Source organism: Delphinapterus leucas, chromosome 13, assembly GCF_059928025.1.
Source record: "Delphinapterus leucas isolate spDelLeu-1000000601 "Yukka" chromosome 13, BTC_Dleu_Yukka2, whole genome shotgun sequence".
NCBI classification, from domain to species: Eukaryota; Metazoa; Chordata; class Mammalia; order Artiodactyla; family Monodontidae; genus Delphinapterus; species Delphinapterus leucas.
Window position 1 is genome coordinate 43,465,477 of NC_143141.1, and position 22,817 is coordinate 43,488,293.

Sequence of the window (22,817 nt, forward strand, 5' to 3'; positions counted from 1 at the left end):
TCTGTAGATGTCGATTGGCCCCCTGCTCTGGATGACTAGCTTTCAATGGGAAACAAAGAGTAGGGTTTTCCAGCAAAATGTGGACGTCCATTCAGCATACACTGTAAGATGGCTGTTTTTACCCACCATAACGGTGTCTTGGAAACCATTTGGATCATGTTGATCTATCTATTTTTAAATTTGTTGTAACTTCTCAGGATCTATGTACATGTATATTTTGTGTTGAATTGTTCTAAGGATATCTTATGATTTTTCTCGTTCCTTCTCCAACCCCCCACAAGCCAAACTATGAATAATGAAACCATTCATTCAGAGAGGTACACAAACAGGATACATTCTCTGAAAATCTGAGAAGCTGTAATTTCTTTCAGCAAAATTGCCCTCCACAGGATAGATACCACTTTTTTTTTGTTTTGTTTTTGCGGTACGCGGGCCTCTCACTGTTGTGGCCTCTCCCGTTGCGGAGCACAGGCTCTGGACGCACAGGCTCAGCAGCCATGGCTCACGGGCCCAGCTGCTCCGCAGCATGTGGGATCTTCCCGGACCGGGGCACAAACCCGTGTCCCCAGCATCGGCAGGCGGACTCTCAACCACTGCGCCACCGGGGAAGCCCAGATACCACTTTTAAAATCAGGTTTAAAATTTTTAAAATGATCTTGATAAAAGTTACATCTAGATTTATGCAGCACAGTATCCTTGTAATATTCTAAGATACCAAATGCAAATCTGACATCATTAATATTTTTCCCAGTAAGCTTCAAGCAAGCTATTACCAATAGAAGTGTGTTTTGGTACAATTTGTCACAAACCTTAATGACTCCAAGCTACTCTTTTGACAGTCTAAAATTGTCAGTACATTTCCTGGGGGAGAGAATGTGAGACCTTAGGAATTGAGGCATACCATAAGAGACTTTGATAAGTCTTTTAAATAAGGAGTCACAAGTGCCTTCAATGACTTCAATCCCAGGGATAAGATTTTGAAAAATTGACATTGCTAAACAAAGGTAAGCTGATATTATTCCAGAGTGCTTCAATGTATTATCCAATTTCAAACATCTTCATCTGGTAGATAGGGTATTATCTCCACTTTATAAATATGAAAACCAAAGAATAGAAGTGAACTGACTTATCTAAAATTGTTAGTTACTTCCATATCTAGGACTAGGACTGAAGTTTCCCGGTCTCTAGGGTCTTTTCTAATAAATCTTATTATTGAGCATCTGCTACACGAAGGAGGCAACCAAGAATGTCATTTTAATGGACATAACCATGAGAATTGACTTTTGGAGTTTAGATACCAAATCAAGCTTACAAAAAAATTGCCCAAGTAAATTTCACATGAGCTCATATGATTACCATTTGTTAATTAATCATTAGTTGGTAATACGAAGAGGAAAAACATTAAAGAAGCAAAGAAAATGGATAGATCATTAAGAGAAAAGTTTCAGAAAAGAGTCTCATTAGAATTTCAGATTTAAGTGCAGTTTCCGTCACCCTGATTCAACTTTCTGAGCTTATTTTGGAACACATGACTTGGATAGTATTGGATTATTCAGTTTCCCATCTCTACATTAAACATAATTCAGAGATACTAAGTTGTATCATTCACCTTAAGAATCAGGAAAACAGTTTAAATGACATGAAGAAATTTCATATGTGAATAATAGCAAATAACTTTTTCATTATTTTCAATGCCGGTAAATGAGAAAGGGATAATAGAAATAAACTTGATAAAAAGGTAAGAACGTTTGTGTGAATGTTTCTCAGTTTGGGGGGAGACTTTGCTACAAAAGAGATTTAAATAATTTGGGAAATCGTCTTTTGCAGGTTTCTTTTTGGCTCAGCTTTGAATTTAGTGGATCTGCAAATGGAAGAATTAAGAATCTCCTTAGCAAACTTAAATTAGAAGACTTGTTTCTTAAATTTCTATTCCTGGGATTATACAAAATTTCAAGAGTAAGCATTAGCTGCAAATACTTATTCCAAATATCCATATGAGACATAGGTTGTTAAAAATTAATGTAGGTCTTTATTTAAGCAGAACAGAAGACATTAAGTCATGAGAGTACTACATAGTTTAACTTTTGCCTATATAAAAATATTTTTAAATTACTTTTGTGATCTTCTATAGCTTATTTAAAAAAAAAACAAAAAACAAGAAACACTTAAGAGAAAGGGCCCTTTGTACTTTTAGTATCTTTTTGTCCCAAATATAGTCCGTGGTTTAGTTTAGGAAAAACACCGAGTACCTGGAAAAATGGGGAAAAAAAAATTTTGGTAAAATGAAAAATTTCCCAAGTAAGGTAACTGGTTTCATTTACAAGTTATATGAAATCAATTTAGAAGTTAAATTTCTGTTTCCAAAGAGAAAAAGGCATCTTACTTAGATCTTTTGGGGCTTTATTCTTTGATTTTTAAGTCCATATGAGAATGAACTTTGATGTAAGCTTTCCTGAGTTGATTTTTTTAAATGCTGCCCTTTATTATTATAGGGAAAATAAATTTTTCAATCCAATTTTTTCATTTTGAAATAATTTCAGACTTGCAAGAAAAGTACAAAGAATGTTTTTCCCAGAAATGTATCACCCTGAATGCATTAGTAATTCCTACAAACAAGGACAAATTCCGACAAACAAGGACATTCTTCTACTTCCTCACAATGTAACTATCAAAATCAGATTAACACTAACATTACTATTATGTAATCCACAGGACCCCCCCACCCCCACCCCGCTCAGATTTCACCAGTTGTCAAAAAATGTCCTTCATAGCCAAGGGATGATACTTTGTATTTAACTATGTCTGTTTAATCTTCACCAATCTGAAACAGTTTGTCTTTCCTTGACTTTCGTTACTTCAACATTTTTTGAGGATTTCAGGCCAGTTATTTTGCAGACTGTTCCTCATTTGGGCTTGCCTGATGTTTCCTTATAATTAGATTCAGTTTGTACCTTTCTAGCAAGAATACCACAGAAGGGAGATTATCTTCTTGCATCTTCTCAGATGTCACAATTTTGATCACTGCTGTTACTGATGACTGGGCTTTGATCAGTTAACGAAGGTGGTGTGTGCCAATCTCCTTCACTTTTATAGTTAACCCTTTTTTCCCTTTAATAAGTATCTTGTAGGGAGACCTTCAAACTTTCATTCATTAGTTTTAGCATTTATTGAAGATTTTCACCTGAATCTATTACCACAATGATTATCAAATGATCTTCTAATTCCACCATTCCTTTTGGCATTACACTGAAAGGTAGAGCTTTCCCTTCTTATGGATTCATGGCGTCCTATTTTATTTGATGGTTTATAATCTGTTACTGACATTTATTTTGATTTCTAAGTGTTGACGTGGCCAGTGGGTGCCCCTTCAAGATGGCTCCTTTGTCCTTGTGACATGTCCCCATCATTCTTAGAGCATGTTCTTACTTTCTAATACAAAGACATTCCAGGCTCATCTTGTATTTCATCTGCACCAGCCCTGGAATGGGCTATTTCTCTAAGAAAAACTGGTTCCTTTTCATGGAAAATGATAGAAAAAAGATCTGGGCACTAGGTGTGCTCACTGCTGTTGTGGCATTGCTGCTACCAAGCCCTCTCATGGCATGCATGCATGCACACACCCCTATATACTTATCTACATATATTGAAAATTATGAGTTTATACCAGTACTTCCGATTCCAACCTTATTCTAGTTTTCCCCCTTTCTGCATTTGTAAGTCCTTTCTGACAGTGAGAAATCTGGGTCCATTAGCCTTAACATTTTCCTTAATAGATCATTCCCCCTCATAAGTAACCAATCTCCTGTTGCTGCATCCTTATTTCAGATCACTGAGACTCCCCTCCCTACCACCCTCAAATGTTCCCAGGCTCCACACTGTAATCCCACAATGGGCCACCATCTTTGCCCCCTGTGGCAATAGGTAACTGTACCTTGCTCAGAATAAGCAAATGACTTTTGTCCTGAATTGTTCAGGAAGGGAGAGAGACAGGCAGGAAGTAAGTCAGGAAGGCAGAAAATGAAAATCTCTTTAAAAGGCATTTCAGTACTCTACAAAAATTATCATTTTATTTTATTTATTTGATTTTTTGCGGTACGCGGGTTTCTCACTGTTGTGGCCTCTCCCGTTGCGGAGCACAGGCTCCGGATGCGCAGGCTCAGCGGCCATGGCTCACGGGCCCAGCCACTCCGCGGCATGTGGGATCTTCCCGGACTGGGGCACGAACCCGCGTCCCCTGCATCGGCAGGCGGACTCTCAACCACTGCGCCACCAGGGAAGCCCAAAAGTTATCACTGTAAAGGACAGTTACATATGTAAGTATATTCAGATACAGCATTCCATAAAAATGTCTAATGTTTCTAAGCAACCAAAACTGCCTTTCTCTTTAAGGAGGATGCTATAAATACAAGAACATCTTGATAATTTTAAAGTCAAACAGCAACAAATTTTTGTAAGCGTTTTAGAATTTTTTCCATTTATTATATTATCAAGAAAAAAATCACTGTATACAAGATATTACAAAAGTAATAAAATATTCTGTACAAAAAGACATTTTGACATTTAAAAAATGATTTCAACTTTTAAGTATCACACTTAACATTAAATAATTGAACACTGAGAACTTTTAAAAATCATTTTTTTCAGTGCTTCCAAATTCATTACAGTCATTAAGAAGCATATACAAATAGAACAGTTAAAAAATAAAAATAGCAGTGCCATTCTTCAGGGATCTGGATTCATCATAGTCAACAGTATTTTTAAGTACATTCTTTTAAAATGGAAGTCATCTCCAAAAGGGTTCATCTGGTCTGAACCATGCATTTAAGAATGCCCATTACCCAAAAACTTGGTGTTTTCCTTTCCATCTCAAAGCTATCTGAACTGTGCACCAGCAACCAATATTTTTAGCTGATTACCAAATAAAATCAAGTGTGTTACTAATGAAGTCTCCTGAGACTGAATTCCACAAATGGGGTCCCCAAACACTCCAACTTATTTTTCACTACATTTTATGCAGAGCTGTAATGTTCTGATTAAGGTTTAATTAGAAAAATAAGCAAGATGAATGATACCTTTAACAAAGTTTATATTTTACTTATCTGCTGATATTCCTGAAAACTTGATTTACTGAAGCACCAACATTTTGTACTAATTACTGTGTATTACTGTTCACACATAGGTATTTAATGAATTTTTGGTGATTCTTTAAATTTTTTTTTTCTTTCTTTAAATTTTTGAAGTCCAATAGTAAACTGAAATTGTAGAAATAAGAGATGTGAGAAAAAAGAGTATGATAAATGCTACTCCCTTTAAGTAGATAATTACTAGCAGGTAATTTTTTCTAAAGCCACAGACATTTAGAATAGAAAAAATATTTAGAAGAAATAATTCTTTAAAAATTGTATCTGTGTTTTGTTAGTGAAAGTAGTGGTGACATGATTACTTTTGAGACTTTACTGATGTTAAGTTTGTACTTTAAACTCTGCTGAGATGTATTAGTTAAGATATTAATTTGACCAAGTCTTAGACAAACAAAGGCATAAAACTGGGTACAGACAACTCATACATTTATCTCTGATTCGCTACCCACTCCTGGGCTTATAATTTTAAATAGCATGAAATTTTGTATTATTTGTGATGCAAAAAGCACCCTAATTTTCCCCCTCTCATACTCAATCTCCAGAAACAAAACAGATCAGAAATCTTTACGTGGCCACTTCATTAGCTATGATGAGACTCCTTCTTAGGAAGATAGTCATAATACTCCCAATTCATAGTCAATTTTGGCAAAGAAATTAAGAGTAGAATTTCAGAACCCGAAGTCATTAATTGACCTTATCTTCACTATACAATAGGAAATGTTCTGGAAAGAATATGGCCAAATGAAAGTCCTCCATATTTGGGCAATAGCTAGCTACTCTAAAGAGGAAGTCATTCCAGGGTTCTTACTAAAGAATCTAATCCATAGTGATCTGTCTGTGAACTGGAAGGAGTGTTTGGATTAGAGATTATCAGGGCCACAGGATATATGCATATGTTGGTTTACTAACAATATTTGATTTGCATTATACAATTTACAGTGTTTCTTCTTATGCATTATTTTATTTAATACAACACACCTTGTGAGTTAAGTATGCTGGGAATTATCTGCATTTTATATCTGAAGAGACAGGCCCATAGAAAGTGTGATCTGCTAAATATTAAATGACTTCTAAGTGGCAGAGCTGAAGATTCAAACCCAGATGTTCTGACTAAAAATTACTCTTTCCATTTCTCCATGCTATTTAACATCATACAGTAAGTTTTTAAATCCCTCAATAAATCAATTAATGATAGAAGAAATTATTTGGAGCTACTAGGCAGACTGGACCACCAATTCTAAGTCTCTCTTAACATGGACAGTATAATAGTTTTTCTGAAGCATTAGGTTAGAAATTGACAACCCAGCTGTTTTTGTTCACTAAGGTTTTGAGTAGGGAAGCCCAGTTACCAATGTAAAAGGCCATTAAGATAGTAGGTTCTGATGACAGAAATCAGAATAGTGGTTTTGAGGAGTAGGTAGATTGGCAAGGGGCATGAAGGAAACTTCTGGGGAGCTGGAAATGATTATTTACATATGTAAAAATTCATCAAGCTGCAAATTTAAAATTAGTCCACTTTATGCACTTTACTATATGTTATCCCTCCAAAGAAAAAGACTGACATCTTTGAGAGCAAGACTTTGTCTCATTCACCTCTATGTCATTTCTAGCTCCTAACATGGTGCTTTGCACATTAGACATTCAAAAATGTGACTGATCACATGAATACTGGAGTTTCTGTGCATGGGTAAGGTGCTGAGGAAATGCACCAGAGGGGAACTGAGATTAAACCTGCCACACAGAGAGAGGAGGAGTAAGGTCAGAGATATGAAACAGTCCTAGTAACTGTAAAATTTCTACGCAATACAGTTGACACTACAGGAGGCACAGGGTAAAGTACGTCACAAGCCTGGTAATCTTGGCATCGCGGCTTTTCCTGCCAGGTTAAATACCTTTCCCTTTAAAAACCATATCCTTGTCCACATTTTTTATAATCACACCTATGTCAATTTCACCCTTCCCTCTCTATCAGCACTACCATTTATTCAGCACCAGCTGTGCCAGGCATTGCGCTAAGTGATGGAGTTCCAAAGGTGAACGAGAGAAATTTCATATAACTGTATAGTTCAGTGAGAGGAGTTCTGCAGTAGGGTGGGTATGTGTAAAGCTGTGCCTCAGCTAGGATCAAACTTCACCGAGAAGCCCCATCTTGAAGGCTGCTTGCTGTGGAGGTAAAGAGCAGAGGCAGAGCGGACAACATGCGAAAGGCATGGAGGCCTAGTGGCCTGAGAGAGTCTTCAAGGAATGCTAACTATGCAATACAGTGTATGGAAGAAGGGGTATTATTTTTAACTGGGGCAATACGGAAAAGAGTCTTGTTAGGGAAAAAGAATGAAGGCCTTAAACTAAGAAAGCAGCAGGAATGAAGAAAGGACAAATATAAGAGATTTTCAGGAGGCAGACCCAAAAGGACTTGATAACTCTTTGAGTGTGAGGACGAAAAAGAATAAAATACGATTTTGAGACTCCTATTAAATATCTTGGATGGTAGGGTAAATGGTAATGCCATTAATGAAAGTAGAGAATGCAACAGGAGCACCCAGTTTATAAAGACATTCAGGTATCGTAGGAGAAAGCTGAAGCTTTCTTCTGAGCACTGATGAGGTCACCCAGGGGAAAAAAGTAGCACCAACTGAGCGCTGGGGATGAGACTCTGGAAAGAAAGTCAACCTCAGAGAGAGTATCTGAAGAGGGAGTGGTCGAGAGGATAGGTTAAAGATAGGTCAAGCAGAGTGAGGACTGATAAAAAGACACTAGATTTGACAAGGGCGGGTGTCTCTGGTCACTTTTCCCAGAATATCATAAGAAAATAGTAGGAGATAAAAGAGAAAAACTGATAGGCTAAAGAATGACTGGGAAGTGAGGAAATGGAGGCTGAAAGCCTTTTGTAAGTCTGGATGTGAAGGGAAGGAGCACGATAGTGGTAGGAAAGGTGTTTATCCTTTCTCTTTTAGGCTAGAGAAAACAGTTACCGTGTTTATACGAGAAAAGCACTAAATGGTAATATGAGGATACAGAAACAAGATGGGAGAGAAGGAAAAGGGATCCAGTATACAAGTAGAGTTTAGGAAGCAAGAGGTAATCTCAAAACTAAAAGTAGGGTGATAAAAGAACAGATGAAAGTATAAATACATTTAGAGAAAAAGAAGCAGGTTACCAATTTTTTAAAATTATAAAATAAAATGTGTGATCAGTAAATAGCACCTGAAAAATGAAAAATCCTTTGGAAATACTCTGAACACAAACGTAGCTGGACCTTGATTCAACTTACATAGAAAAATAACCCCGCAAAACAAGTCAGTTGTTTAAAGTATCCATTTAGATAGCCTAACAGTCAGTGTTTAAGCTGGTAAGTGCTAGTTACTACAAAATTATAGGATTCTGTATTAAAAAAAAAAAAGTTCACCATCTATAAGCTACTATCTGGAGATATCTTAGGTACATTTTTTTTTTGCTATGAATTTTTTTTTAACATCTTTATTGGGGTATAATTGCTTTACAATGGTGTGTTAGTTTCTGCTTTATAACAAAGTGAATCAGTTATACATATACATATGTTCCCATATCTCTTCCCTCTTGCGTCTCCCTCCCTCCCACCCTCCCTATCCCACCCCTCCAGGCGGTCACAAAGCACCGAGCCGATATCTCTGTGCCATGCGGCTGCTTCCCACTAGCTATCTACCTTACGTTTGTTAGTGTGTATATGTCCATGACTCTCTCTCGCCCTGTCACAGCTCACCCTTCCCCCTCCCCATATCCTCAAGTCCGTTCTCCAGTAGGTCTGTGTCTTTATTCCTGTCTTACCCCTAGGTTCTTCATGACATTTTTTTTTTCTTCTTAAATTCCATATATATGTGTTAGCATACGGTATTTGTCTTTTTCTTTCTGACTTACTTCACTCTGTATGACTGACTCTAGGTCTATCCACCTCATTACAAATAGCTCAATTTCGTTTCTTTTTATGGCTGAGTATTGGGTACATATTTTGAACAGGGAAGAAATGCCTTCATGTTTCTTCTCCCTGGTAAGTTCTACTAAAGTATGTTATATGCTTATGATTTTTAAAGTTATACAACAGAAGTATTTCTTTTTGAAATCATAATTTCTAAGAGATATTAATGATAGTTAGGTGTCTTTAATCTTTTTCTTTCCATACTATTCTGACCCCAAGTCTTATCATGCTCTCCTTCTCATTTCCCAGTATCATTCAACTCAGAATTTTAATTTTTATGACATTCACACATTCCCCATTTTGACAAAATTGACTAGCTTTAATCGTTCCAGTAAATTTATGGTTTGGTTGGATACTACACATAAGTGAAAAGACACATTGTTTCTAGCTAAAAATATGCTCAACATTTACGTACATTCTAGCTGTAAAATAAACTAGGTCTTTATCTTTAGCAAGTTACTTAGCATCATGATGATTCCATCACAATTAAGATTACTGTCCAAATTCTACAGTCATTTTGCCACTGGGATTACTTTGCTTTCAAACAATTTGGGTCACCATTATTAGTCATCAACCTGAATGTACATGATTCTGATATAATAAACTCAATGTCACATGAAGCAGAACTATAAAAATCATAAACATCTAATAATTAAAGCTATTCTTTCTTTCAAAAACCGAAATTCTATTAGTAGTACTTTGAATGTTCAATAAATATTTACTGAGTGCTTAACAGGAAGCAGACACTGTTCTACAAATGTGGGATTCAACAAAAACACAAAACTTTGCCCTCACAGAGCTTATATTCCAGTATGGGAAAACAAATATAAACAAACAAACAGTAAAGTCAGATCATGATAAGTGCTATGGACAAATGTAAAGGAGGGGAGACATGGAGTGTCAATGTATATATAGTTATGGAAGGCCTTGATCAAATAACAGTTGAGTGAGACTGAAGGATGTAAGGCATGAGGTACACATACAACTGAGTTTATTTTACAACTAGTTCCCTTGTTGTGGAGCACGGGCTCTAGGCATGCAGGCTTAGTAGTTGTGGCTCACGGGGTTGTCTGCCCTGTGGCATGTGGGATCTTCCCGGACCAGGGCTCAAACCCATGTCCCCTGCATTGGCAGGCAGATTCCTAACCACTGCACCACCAGGGAGGTACAAAGGGTCTGAGGCAGGAGTGTCCTCGGTGTTTTTGAAGAGGAGCATTGAGGCTAGAGTGCCTAGAGCTGAATGAGAAGGGGAAAATGGTAGTGAATGAGGGTAAGAGAGGGAGTGTGGGCCTGCTAATTTTAAGGATTTTGGTCTTTAAGTGAGATGGCGAGCCACTGGATGGTTTTGAGCAAGTGAATATGATTTTATTTCTTTTAAAAATAATCACTGTGGCTACTTCAGGGAGAACAGACGGCAGGAGCACAAGTATGAAGAGAGTTTTTGGAGGCTATAATTCAATCTATGCAAGAGACGATGGTGGTCTGGAATAGGATGTTAATATCAGAGGTCAAAAGAGGTGGGCAGCTTAAGATATATTTTGAAGGTAGGGCCTACCAGATTTGCTGATGGATTGGATATGAGAGATAAAAGAAAAAAAAGAAGCAAAGATGACTCCATTGTTTTGGACCTGAGCAACTGGAAACATGGCATTGCCATTTATTGAGTTGAGGAAGACTGAAGGATAAGCAAGTTTGGGAGGGAAGATCAAGAACTCAGCTCTGGATGTGTTGAGTTTGAGCTTTAATTACATCTCTATGTAGAGATGTCAAATAAGCAGTTTTACACACACACATAAGCTCCAAGACTGGAGTTCAAGGGGTGGGTCTAAGCTAGGGGTAAAATTTGGGAGTTGACAGCATGAAATTGGATGAGATCACAGTGAGTTCGGACACATAACAAAGAGGACAGGTCCAAGAAAACTTCTTCCTCTTAAAAACATGGATGTAAAGTTAAAATCATAAGCAATTTTACAGGTATGGATCTAAATAGTTCAAAATGTAGGGAACTCCCATACCTTGAAAGCTTACTTCAACTGCCTGCTGCCCAACTTAACATTTTAAAGAAATTTTGATTTACATGTAAATCTAAGAAACTCCAGAAAGCCTCAGAAAACCCCTTAGGGGTCACCTTGGCCCATTGGCCTCAAAAATAATAAGGAATTAATTTTTCCAATGACATAGCCATTACAGGTTTTACCTTAAATTTGCTTAAAAGCAAATATCAGTTAATTCATTTAACTAAGGATACATTAATACATTATAAAAGAAGTATAAAAAGATGTAGCTGGAAAAACTGAAGCCTTGCTCTAATGTTCTCCTCAGTCTGTCCTGGGAAAATGTGGCAGGATTCTCATGCTAGAATTCCCACCACACACAGTATCAGATCACATGTTTCAAAAGAAGAAACAGTAAAGCTCTTTTAAATTTCTATTTTGGAATTTTCCTTTTATGACTTTCCAACTTTGTATTCTACATACCCAAAGTTGGATTTTTTTAATGGAAAAATTGATTTTATTCAGTATTTAACATGTCACAGATTCATCATACACTGGTTTACATAAATTTTCTTTGTATGTAGGATTCCACAATGCATCATAGCCTAGGAGTTCAGTCTGTGTGGATTTATCTAGTTTTGAAGCAAAAGTCTTCTGTAAATGCTGGACTTTTTCTAACTCTTCCTGAAGTTGGGAAATGAGTTCATCCTTCTCTTTTAGCTGCAGCTTCAAGCACTGAGCATTCATCTTTTATATCCCAACAAATTCTCTGCCAGAAAAACAAGAAGCTCCCAAGACAAGATTGCCTGTTAGAGGAATCCCCTACATACCTGAAGTTATACTTACAGTTGACCCTTGAACAACACGGGGGTTGGGGTGCAGACGCTCCGTGCAGTGAAAACTCTGTTTAAAACTGTACAGTCGGGCTTCCCTGGTGGCGCAGTGGTTGAGAGTCTGCCTGCCGATGCAGGGGACACGGGTTCGTGCCCCGGTCCGGGAAGATCCCACATGCCACGGAGCGGCTGGGCCCATGAGCCACAGCCGCTGACCCTGCGCGTCCAGAGCCTGTGCTCCGCAACGGGAGAGGCCACAACAGTGAGAGGCCCATGTACCGCCAAAAAAAAAAACAAAAACGTACAGTCGGCCCTCTGTCTCCATGGATGTCTTCTGCATCCATGAATTTAACCAACCTCAAATCGTGTAGTACTGCACTACATATTTAGTGAAGAAAATGTGAGTATTAACTGGACCTGCCCGCACAGTTCAAACCCGTGTTGTTCAAGGGTCCCCGATATACTGTAGTATAGAGAAATATATAATGTTGTATTTATAAAGGTAATATCAAAAGGGTTACCTTTAAAGGGATTTAATTCTTGAATCACCATTTATATCTTACAAGTTAACCTGAAAAAATTCGAATGCAAATGAGTCACTCAATTGTTCATTCTGCATAGTGCCAATACCTGAATACTGACTATTTTGAACAAAACTATGACTGTTTGGATTAGTACCGTTTGATGGTCCTGACTCATTTATCATACTGTTATCTGCACAATTAAAGTCAGATCCCTCAAATGCCTCTGACTGTGAAACAAAAGCAGTAGTACTAGAACTGGCGACTGCTGACATCCTGGAAGAGGACATCTGATGGAGCTGTCTTAAGTCTCTTGGGTCTAACACTGAAGTACAGGCAGGATTTTCAAGATTCATGCTCACAAGTCTTGGATTATCAGTCTCCCTCATGCTGTCATTACTGGGCGTTATCATGTTCACAGGGCAATTAGGCAGCATGCTGGCATCAGAAATACCATATAAGTCAGCTGGTGACACGGATGATGCTTCCATTCTGCCTATGTCATCAGTATTGTTATAAATGCAAGCATTAGACACATTCAAATCACTCACAACAGACATTTCCAGGAATGGTGGGATAACTTGTGAATTAGAGGAAAGTGTCCCTGTTGAAAAACTACTCAGTGAATTTGTATTGACTGAACGTGAGGTGGCGTGGGCCACTGATGACCAGCTTGAAGAAGGCTGAGGTACCATTGGGGGTATGGCCGAAGCATGATGTGGCAATGCACTGGAGATGGGCGCAGATGAGGAATAGTAGGATTCTGCTTGACTTGAAACTGGCCCGGACGTTTCTGTCAAAACTGCACCATGCGAAAACAAGATTGGTTCTGTGGGGGAGGAAATGTATTTGTACAAAACGGAAATGAACAAAATTATGAAAAGCATTACTTCTAAATTAAAATTACATAAACACATAAAAAATTTTAAAGGAAACCAATGTAACACTTCAAATAGAAATGTTAAATAGCACTAAAAATTATTACGAGTCCAAAATTGAATTCTTTAATACTAATTGTTTTACAAATACCTATAAAATAATTTTGGTAAGTTACTTTGGCATTGAAAATTTCACTCCAGTTAAATGTGGAAATCTAGCTTCTGAGTCCCTATAAAGGTATTTTTGAAATGTGAAAGATAAATATCAGAATTTCAGTTAATGGACCTCTAAATATTCAAAATCTTTCATATTCTCCTCTTTAGGAGGATATGGAGGGATGGAGGAAACGTTCATTAGGGATGACTTAAAAGTCTACATAAATTTCCAAGCTATATTAAGATACTACTCACTCTAAGGTACTACAAAATTCCCAGTCAGAAAAAAAATGAAGGAGTCTGTATTTGTTTACATGTTATATGACTGCTGTACATATTAAACCAAGAAAAAGCTCTGATTTAAGAATGTAAAAAGAAAAAAAGACTTCTAATTAACCCTGGTTGAATGATCTAAACCAGAATTTGGCAACTTTTTTTTCCATAAAGGGCCAGAGAGTAAATATTTTAGACTTTGTGGGCCATATAGCCTCTGTTGGAACTACTCAACTCTGCTGCTATAGTACAAGAAAAGCAGTCATAGACAATATGCAATCAAATGAGCTGTGTTCCAGTAAAACTTTACAAATAAATAAATAAATAAATAAAGATAGGCAACTGGCCAGATCGAAATCATTTCTTCCATGACACACTGTAATTAGTAAAATTACCACCATATGAATGAAATGTAATTTCTCAAACAATAAATCCCCCAAACATAATCATAGTTGCCAACAGGTCTTTCGGAAGCTGAGATCAATTCATTCAATATTCATAGCATAAAAAATATGTAGGAGTGGAATAAATCAAAGAGGCAGTTTTCATTCCTAAGAATGGAATTCCAATATACTGTGCAAAGCACTGGTCTCTCTAATCACAAGGAATACTCTATAGGGAATAAAATACCTTTTTTGATGAATCTTCCTTCTCCAGTTGATCCTAGGGGACTAGGTCTAGGTCTTTCAGGAAAATTAACTCCTATGATAAATTTTTTCCATTATTAAATGTAACTTGAAAAACAACAGTATATCAGTTAAAATTTGAAAAACTGAACAAAGCAAAACAAAACAAAACAAAACAAATTTATTTAAATACAAATCAATCCAAAATGTTCAGGGACCTCCCTAGTGGAGCGGTGGTGAAGAATCCACCTGCCAAGGCAGGGGACACAGGTTCAAGCCCTGGTCTGGGAAGATCCCACATGCCGTGGAGGAAATAAGCCCATGTGCCACGACTACGGAGCCTGCGCTCTAGAGCCCGCGAGCCACAACTACTGAGCCTCCGTGCCACAACTACTGAAGCCCGTGCACCTAGAGGCCGTGCTCTGCAACAAGAGAAGCCACTGCAATGAGAAGCCCGCGCATTGCAACGAAGAGTAGCCCCCACTCGCCACAACTAGAGAAAGCCCGCGGGCAGCAACGAAGACAAATGCAACCAAAAATAAATAAATAAATTTGTTAAAAACAACAATGACAAAATATTCTTACCACAATCCTGCCACAGTTTCTGGAAAAGGAGAGTTGTTTTTTGTTTCTTTGCTTTATTGCCATATGTATCTGGTTAGAAAGAAACCGAGAAAACGTGATTCATCATGGGATTATGCTTCCTCTCCTTTAATAAATATACAGATATTCTACTCCTACATAGAAAATGCTTTAAATAAATGTACATAAGATGGATTTATAAGTGTCACAAACTACATCCCAAGTCAGTAATAAAGGATATTTTTCTTAGTAAAAAATAGTTTATAATATTCATCTTGTTTTCTTATAACACCTACAAGTCACCAATGTCAATTAATGCAATAATGGCTGATAAGGACCAAAATGGAGACCACTTTCTGAGTGGCAAGTATGCCATCTATCAAGAGGGCACAATAAGGACCAAAATAGAATCTCAAATGTAAAACAAATTTTGATAAACAGTTTAGATACTTTGAAATTATTCCAGATACCTTTCCTAAGGAAGAGATTCAAAGATCACAAAGATCAGTCAAAAATCAACCAAAAGCTTTCAGGAAAAGAAACATAAATTATGAATAAACACAACTGTATTCAAGTGTATCGTACAAGAAAATGTTCTTAGCAGGACTAACTTCAAGAAATATATAAAATATTACCATGAAAAAGTCATACCTTTTTCGTCTGGCAGATATCTAAAATCCATAGATTCACTAACTTCCTGGTCAGAAGGTCTTCGCAACTGCATTTTTACTGTTACCGGTTCCGTAATAGCTTTGCAATATGGTGGAGTCTTGAAAACAATGGCTACTTGACGGTGTACATCAGCTTGTGAAAAGATACCTTTTGCTTCCCAATCGTTCAACACAAACCGAACTTCTATGTCATCTAGTGAATACGAAAGCAAGTAACAATGGGAAAAGAAAGCAAAATGTATCTATCAATCTAAAATATATTCTGAATTCAATGAAACAAACAAAAAAACAACATAAGAATACCTTTCTGAACTTTGTCACAGAGTAGAAATATTTCATCTCCTCCTCTGACACTTCCACAGTTCTTGTTTACACGACAAATCCTTAATTCTGCAGTATTAGGAGCACCTAAATATAAAGGATATTTTTAATGGGTTGCTACCTTAGTAATATGTCTTATTCCTTTCTGATGGAGAATTTTAGAAAAACAACTTACAGGATAGATAAAAGCTTTAGAGTATAAATAAATTAAGGGCACTCAATACCTTAATCATCCAAATCTGTCCCCTGGTTTAGAGTGTTATGACTTCATTTCTAGGCAATGACATGTCCTCTAATTAAATCTCCTTGCTTCTAAATTCTGATTCGTCCTATCCATCCTATACACTGTCATCAGATTAATCTTTTTAAATCATGATCATAACCCTGTGGCAATGCAGTTTTCATGCTTCCTATTATCTGGTCAACATTATTCCAGTAATTCCCTGGCATTCAAAGCTCTCCATGATGAGGATATTCTGATTTACCTTTATAGTTCTATGTCCCACTATCCTTCTACATGTAAAACTGGTATAGTCATACACCTGGTGGGTGCATATATAAGAGCATACAAACACACAAATATTTGAGGGCAATTTCATAATCTTTTAACACTATAAATATCCATATCCTTTGATCTAGCATTTGCCAACATTTCTACTTCTACAAATTTATGCTAGAGACATTTGCACAAGATATGCACATGTGGGATATTTACTGCAGAACAATTTGCTAAAGCAAAAAGAAAAGAATTGAGAAGGAAACAAACCAAATGTCTTATAATAGGGTAATGATTTAGTAAAATTATGATATACGGAAATATGCAGCTACCGAAAAGAATAAGGTACCTGAAAGGTAAAGAGGTTCAAGATATGTTGCTAAGAGGAGAAAAAAAAAAGTTAAAAAAAAATCAATGACGATTTTTCAAAAAGTTGCCAAAAATATATTGTGTGAATGATGGTGATGATGATGAAATGAGGTAATTGTATATATATGAAGAAGAAGCCGGTGAAATATCTTTGGAGGATGAGATGTATAGGAGGTTTACTCTCCTCATTATCTACTTCAGATAAATAACATCTATCCCGTAATGTTTGAATTTTTCCTATAATGAACACTCTTTTTCTAATTACAAAAACACTTTAAAAAATCATTTTAAAGAGCTAAGGCTACAAATACAAGAAAATAAATTACTTACGGTTGTCATAAATTGGGTTAGAGACAACAGGATGTAAAGCAGTTGTCAAATTACCACGTTCGTCAGGGAGGAAAACTTGAAAACATAATCTCACCACATTGAGGTCACAGTCTTCAATATCAAGCAGCTCTTGCTCAGAGACTGAAAAGTATATATTTTTTTAAGAATACAGAATAGTCACATAGAACTAAAATCCTGCTAAGTCCTCCTCCCTGCCCAATATAGCCTATAACCTTTAGTAGCATACAAATCTGTCCTAACAAAAATAGAATGGTACATAATCTCAAGACTGCCTTTTATCCTTTTCATCATGTAGTCACTATCCAACATAATTTGTTAAGTTATGACCACGGTCAGGAAGTAACTACCCCAGCCATGTGAAATTTAGAGCAGAATCCAAACTTGACATAAATCAAATTTTTACAAAAATGGTTGCAGGTCATACACAATAGAGAATAGGCATTCATTCATTAATTCAACAAATATGTATTTAGTCCAGTCATGTATTAAGGACTCTGTAAATTATCTCCAAAATCTATATAAGAATTACTCCATTTTACAGATGAGGAACTGATTTTAAAGAAATGAAATTGGGACTTCCCAGGTGGCGCAGTGGTTAAGAATCTGCCTGCCAATGCAAGAAACACAGGTTCGATCCCTGGTCTGGGGAGATCCCACATGCTGCGGAGCAACTAAGCCCATGAGCCACAACTACTGAGCCTGCACTCTAGAGCCCGCGAGCCACAACTACTGAAGCCCGTGAGCCTAGAGCCTGTGCTCCACAACAAGAGAAGCCATTGCAATGAGAAGCCCGTGCACCACAACGAAGAGTAGCCCCCGCTCGCCGCAACTAGAGAAAGCCCTCATGCAGCAACACAGCCAAAATAAATAAATTTACTAAAAAAAAAAATTAAATTACTTGTCCAACATTTCACAGCTAAGAAGTGGCACAGAAGAATTCAAACTCAGGCCATTGAATCCAGAGCCTATGCTCTTAAAAACTGAACTCTATTAGAAAATTTTACATATGTTTTGCGTAAAAATGACATACACAGGAATATCTACAAAAACTTAGATCAATATTTTAGGGATTAAATACCAAGAGGATACTAGAGGAGGTAAGTCAGCTAGTTTCCATAAGAAATTTTATGTGCAAACTAGGTTTGCTTAAAAAAAAAAAAAAGCTACAGCAGGAAAATTTTACAATTCTGAAAAAAAAGTTTTTAAACATTCTTTATTACAGAATATAATATAATGACAGTTTGTTAAATTGCTATTTAAAAGAAATCCAGTTCCAAAGGAGAATATTACTGCCTTTTCAAAGATACTATAAGGTGCAGCAATCAACCATAACTAACATAGCCGTATTTTTAAAAAGCATGAAATACACATATTAAATTATACAAACATTTTTACTTTTCAGAAAGTATTGAAATTTGAAACACTAAATTTGAAAACAGTTAAAACCCCAATTCTTTTTTTTTTAATTAATTAATTTATTTATTTTTGGCTGTGTTGGGTTTTCGTTGCTGCACACAGGCTTTCTCTAGTTGTGGCGAGTGGGGGCCACCCTTCGTTGCGGTGTGCGGGCTTCTCATTTCAGTGGCTTCTCTTGTTGTGGAGCATGGGCTCTAGGCACGCGGGCTTCAGTAGTTGTGGCACGCGGGCTCAGTAGTGGTTCGTGGGCTCTAGAGCGCAGGCTCAGTAGTTGTGGCACACAGGCTTAGCTGCTCTGCGGCATGTGGGATCTTCCCAGACCAGGGGTCGAACCCGTGTCCCCTGCATTGGCAGGCAGATTCTTAACCACTGCGCCAACAGGGAAGGCCCAAACCCCAATTCTTTACAATTAGCAATAACTAATAAAAATGACAATGTACCTTTTTTTTTTTAAATCTAGTCTGATAATATTGATCTTTTACTTGGAGTATTTAGTCCTATTACATACATACATACATATTATTTATCTTCTTTTAACATCTTTTTTTTTTTTACATCTTTATTGGAGTGTAATTGCTTTACAATGGTGTGTTAGTTTCTGCTTTATAACAAAGTGAATCAGTTACACATACACATATGTTCCCATATCTCCTCCCTCTCGCGTCTCCCTCCTTCCCAGCCTCCCTTATCCCACCCCTCTAGGCGGTCACAAAGCAACAAGCCGATCTCCCTGTGCTATGCGGCTGCTTCCCACTAGCTATCCATTTTACATTTGGTAGTGTATATATGTCCATGCCACTCTCTCACTTTGTCACAGCTTACCCTTCCTCCTCCCCATATCCTCAAGTCCATTCTCTAGTAGGTCTGTGTCTTTATTCCCATCTTATCCCTAGGTTCTTCATGACATTTTTTTTCTTAGGTTCCATATATATGTGTTAGCATACGGTATTTGTCTTTCTCTTTCTGACTTATTTCACTCTGTATGACAGACTCTAGGTCCATCCACCTAACTACAAATAACTCAACTTCGTTTCTTTTTATGGCTGAGTAATATTCCATTGTATATATGTGCCACATTTTCTTTATCCATTCATCTGATGATGGACACTTAGGTTGCTTCCGTCTCCTGGCTATTGTAAATAGAGCTGCAATGAACATTTTGGTACATGACTAGTTTTGAATTATGGTTTTCTCAGGGTATATGCCCAGTAGTGGGATTGCTGGGTCATATGGTAGTTCTATTTGTAGTTTTTTAAGGAACCTCCATACTGTTCTCCATACTGGCTGTACCAATTCACATTCCCACCAGCAGTGCAAGAGTGTTCCCTTTTCTCCACACCCTCTCCAGCATTTATTGTTTCTAGATTTTTTGATGATGGCCATTCTGACTGGTGTGAGATGATATCTCATTGTAGTTTTGATTTGCATTTCTCTAATGATTAATGATGTTGAGCATTCTTTCATGTGTTTGTTGGCAGTCTGTATGTCTTCTTTGGAGAAATGTCTATTTAGGTCTTCTGCCCATTTTTGGATTGGGTTGTTTGTTTTTTTGTTATTGAGCTGCATGAGCTGCTTGTAAATTTTGGAGATTAATCCATTGTCAGTTGCTTCATTTGCAAATATTTTCTCCCATTCTGAGGGTTGTCTTTTGGTCTTGTTTATGATTTCCTTTCTGTGCAAAAGCTTTGAAGTTTCATTAGGTCCCATTTTTCTATTTTTTTAAAATTTTTTTGCAGTACGTGGGCCTCTCACTGCCATGGCCCCTCCCGCTGCGGAGCACAGGCTCCAGATGCGCAGGCCCAGTGGCCATGGCCCACGGACCCAGCCACTCCGCAGCACGTGGGACCCTCCCGGACCGGGGCATGAACCCGCGTCCCCTGCATCAGCAGGCGGACTCTCAACCACTGCGCCGCCAGGGAAGCCCCCATTTGTTTATTTTTATTTCCATTTCTCTAGGAAGTGGGTCAAAAAGGATCTTGCTGTGATTTATGTCATACAGTGTTCTGCCTATGTTTTCCTCTAAGAGTTTGATAGTTTCTGGCCTTACATTTAGGTCTTTAATCCATTTTGAGCTTATTTTTGTGTATGGTGTTAGGGAGTGTTCTAATCTCATACTTTTACATGTACCTGTCCAGTTTTCCCAGCACCACTTATTGAAGAGGCTGTCCTTTCTCCACTGTACATTCCTGCCTCCTTTATCAAAGATAAGGTGACCATATGTGTGTGGGTTTATCTCTGGGCTTTCTATCCTGTTCCATTGATCTATATTTCTGTTTTTGTGCCAGTACCATACTGTCTTGATTACTGTAGCTTTGTAGTATAGTCTGAAGTCAGGAAGCCTGATTCCTCCAGCTCTGTTTTTCGTTCTCAAGATTGCTTTGGTTATTCGGGGCCTTTTGTGTTTCCATACTTAACATTTTGGTACATGACTCGTTTTGAATTATGGTTTTCTCAGGGTATATGCCCAGCAGTGGGGTTGCTGGGTCATATGGTAGTTCTATTTTTAGTTTTTTAAGGAACCTCCATATGTACTTTTGACTGTTGTTTTTTTAAACTACACTCAGTAGCTATCACAACATTAAAAATTATTCCATTGTCAGCAATCTTAAGCCTAGCATTTCAAAGAGCCTACAAAAACATATTTGTACAACTAAAAGGTCAAATGTTATGATACAAACACCTGTACCGCAGCAGCATACTCTCCTGGCACAATTAGGTATGCAATGAGAGATCTACCTCTTCAAAATAATTTTTTTATAGCATTATAAATTTAGAGGTGAAGACATTAGTGTTTCCCAATTCCAAAGATGAGTAATCAATAAACACAAAAATAAACTGACAAGTTTAAAAACTAACCTATGTGAATGGATAAACTGTGACAGCCATACAATAAAAAAGAACTATGGATATATACGCAAAAATGTATGCATCTCGAAAACATTATGTGAGCAAAAGGAACTAGATATAAAATATATACCACATGATCCATTTATATGAAAATTCTAGAAAAGATTAATTGATGGCAACAGAAAGCAAATTAATAGCTGACTGGAGCCAGAGATGGGAGAGGGAATTGACCGGGAAGTGGACAAGGAAATTTTGTAGTTAATAGTGGCGGTAGTAGAAATATTCCTTATCTTGATTGTGGTGGTGTTACATATATCTGGTGGATCCTACTGTATGTAAATGAGACCTCAAGAAAAGTTTATTTAAAATCTTTTAAAATAGCACATGAAAGAAAAATAAACTCGTTAATAAACCAGGAATGGGAATGAAGATATATTTATTATAAATCACAATATCACAGAAACCCAGAGAGGTAAGTTCAGAATAAGAGGACTCTTTTTTCCAGATATAGCTTGCCAATTTTGTAAGAGGTAGCTAAGAGGATGAGAAATCGAGTTGAACTCTCAATAGACTACAGGCAAAAAATAAAGGAGTTCAGGGTCTGCTAAGGATGGAGAATCTGATAAATGCCCAGTGCTTTGGTTGGGGCTCTGGAGGAGCTATACCCTAGGAGTAAGGGTGAACTGGATGCAGAGATACCAGCCCTCACCTAAATCATTCACTAATTTTAGATGATCTGGGACTGCTAGTGTGACAAGCCCCCACCACAAGAAAGTCTTCTGAAGGGAGAAAACACCCTGGACCTAAACAACTTTGCATATAGGATGACTGATATTCTATTTTAAATAAGCAGGCATAAGAAGAGACAAAGTAATTTTTTTTTAAAGAAAAGAAAAACAACAGACTATAGAAACAGACCACAAAGGTTCCAAATAATGAAGTTTTCAGATACATGATTTAAAATAACTACACTTAATAAATGTAAGGAGTTAAAGACAATATTGAGAGTTTAGTAGAGTACTTGAAGCTATTGGAAAAGGAACCAAACAAAATTCTAGAACTGAAAAATACAGTAAACTGAAATTTTAAACATCATCAAATTTATCAACTGTTTTATAGAAAACACTTTGTGTCTTGTCTTTCTATATAAGCCAAGGACTAAAATCTATTTACCAATATTTTATACTAAGAGTTTTCTAAGTGTTGATTTACATTAAAGTCTTTAATCCATTTGAAAGCTGATTTTTATATATGGCGAGAGGTAGGGAATCCAACTTAATCATTTTTCTAGCTTTGCTTATCAAATATTTCCTCCCTTTCTCTTGATCTGACATGCCACCACTGTCATTTACTAAAGTTTCATATTTTCTTAAGTCTGTTTCTGGGCTCT

The 22,817-nt window shown here is 37.1% G+C and overlaps 2 protein-coding genes across 10 annotated transcripts in view; one reads left to right on the forward strand and one right to left on the reverse strand.

Annotated features, from left to right (window-relative positions):
- Positions 1–22,817, forward strand: part of PUS10 (pseudouridine synthase 10) — a 94,072-nt gene that overhangs the window by 64,830 nt on the left and 6,425 nt on the right. For 5 of the 6 annotated variants that reach the window (XM_022597196.3, XM_022597195.2, XM_022597194.2 and 2 more), the window contains exon 18: positions 1–22,817. This exon is cut by the window's right edge and continues 6,425 nt beyond it. In XM_022597196.3, coding sequence (XP_022452904.2) covers positions 1–39 — 39 coding nt within the window. In that variant the 3' untranslated portion in view covers positions 40–22,817. The other variant, XR_002647864.3, reaches the window with a different exon arrangement.
- Positions 581–22,817, reverse strand: part of REL (REL proto-oncogene, NF-kB subunit) — a 46,117-nt gene continuing 23,880 nt past the window's right edge. For 3 of the 4 annotated variants that reach the window (XM_022597235.2, XM_089923141.1, XM_089923139.1), the window contains 6 exons: positions 17,144–17,284; positions 15,931–16,035; positions 15,608–15,820; positions 14,960–15,028; positions 14,379–14,450; positions 5,246–13,270 (listed from right to left, as the gene is read on the reverse strand). In XM_022597235.2, the coding sequence (XP_022452943.1) occupies positions 12,480–13,270; positions 14,379–14,450; positions 14,960–15,028; positions 15,608–15,820; positions 15,931–16,035; positions 17,144–17,284 (1,391 nt within the window). In that variant the 3' untranslated portion in view covers positions 5,246–12,479. Of the gene's footprint in view, positions 4,293–5,245; positions 13,271–14,378; positions 14,451–14,959; positions 15,029–15,607; positions 15,821–15,930; positions 16,036–17,143; positions 17,285–22,817 lie in introns of those variants that run through there. The other variant, XM_089923140.1, reaches the window with a different exon arrangement.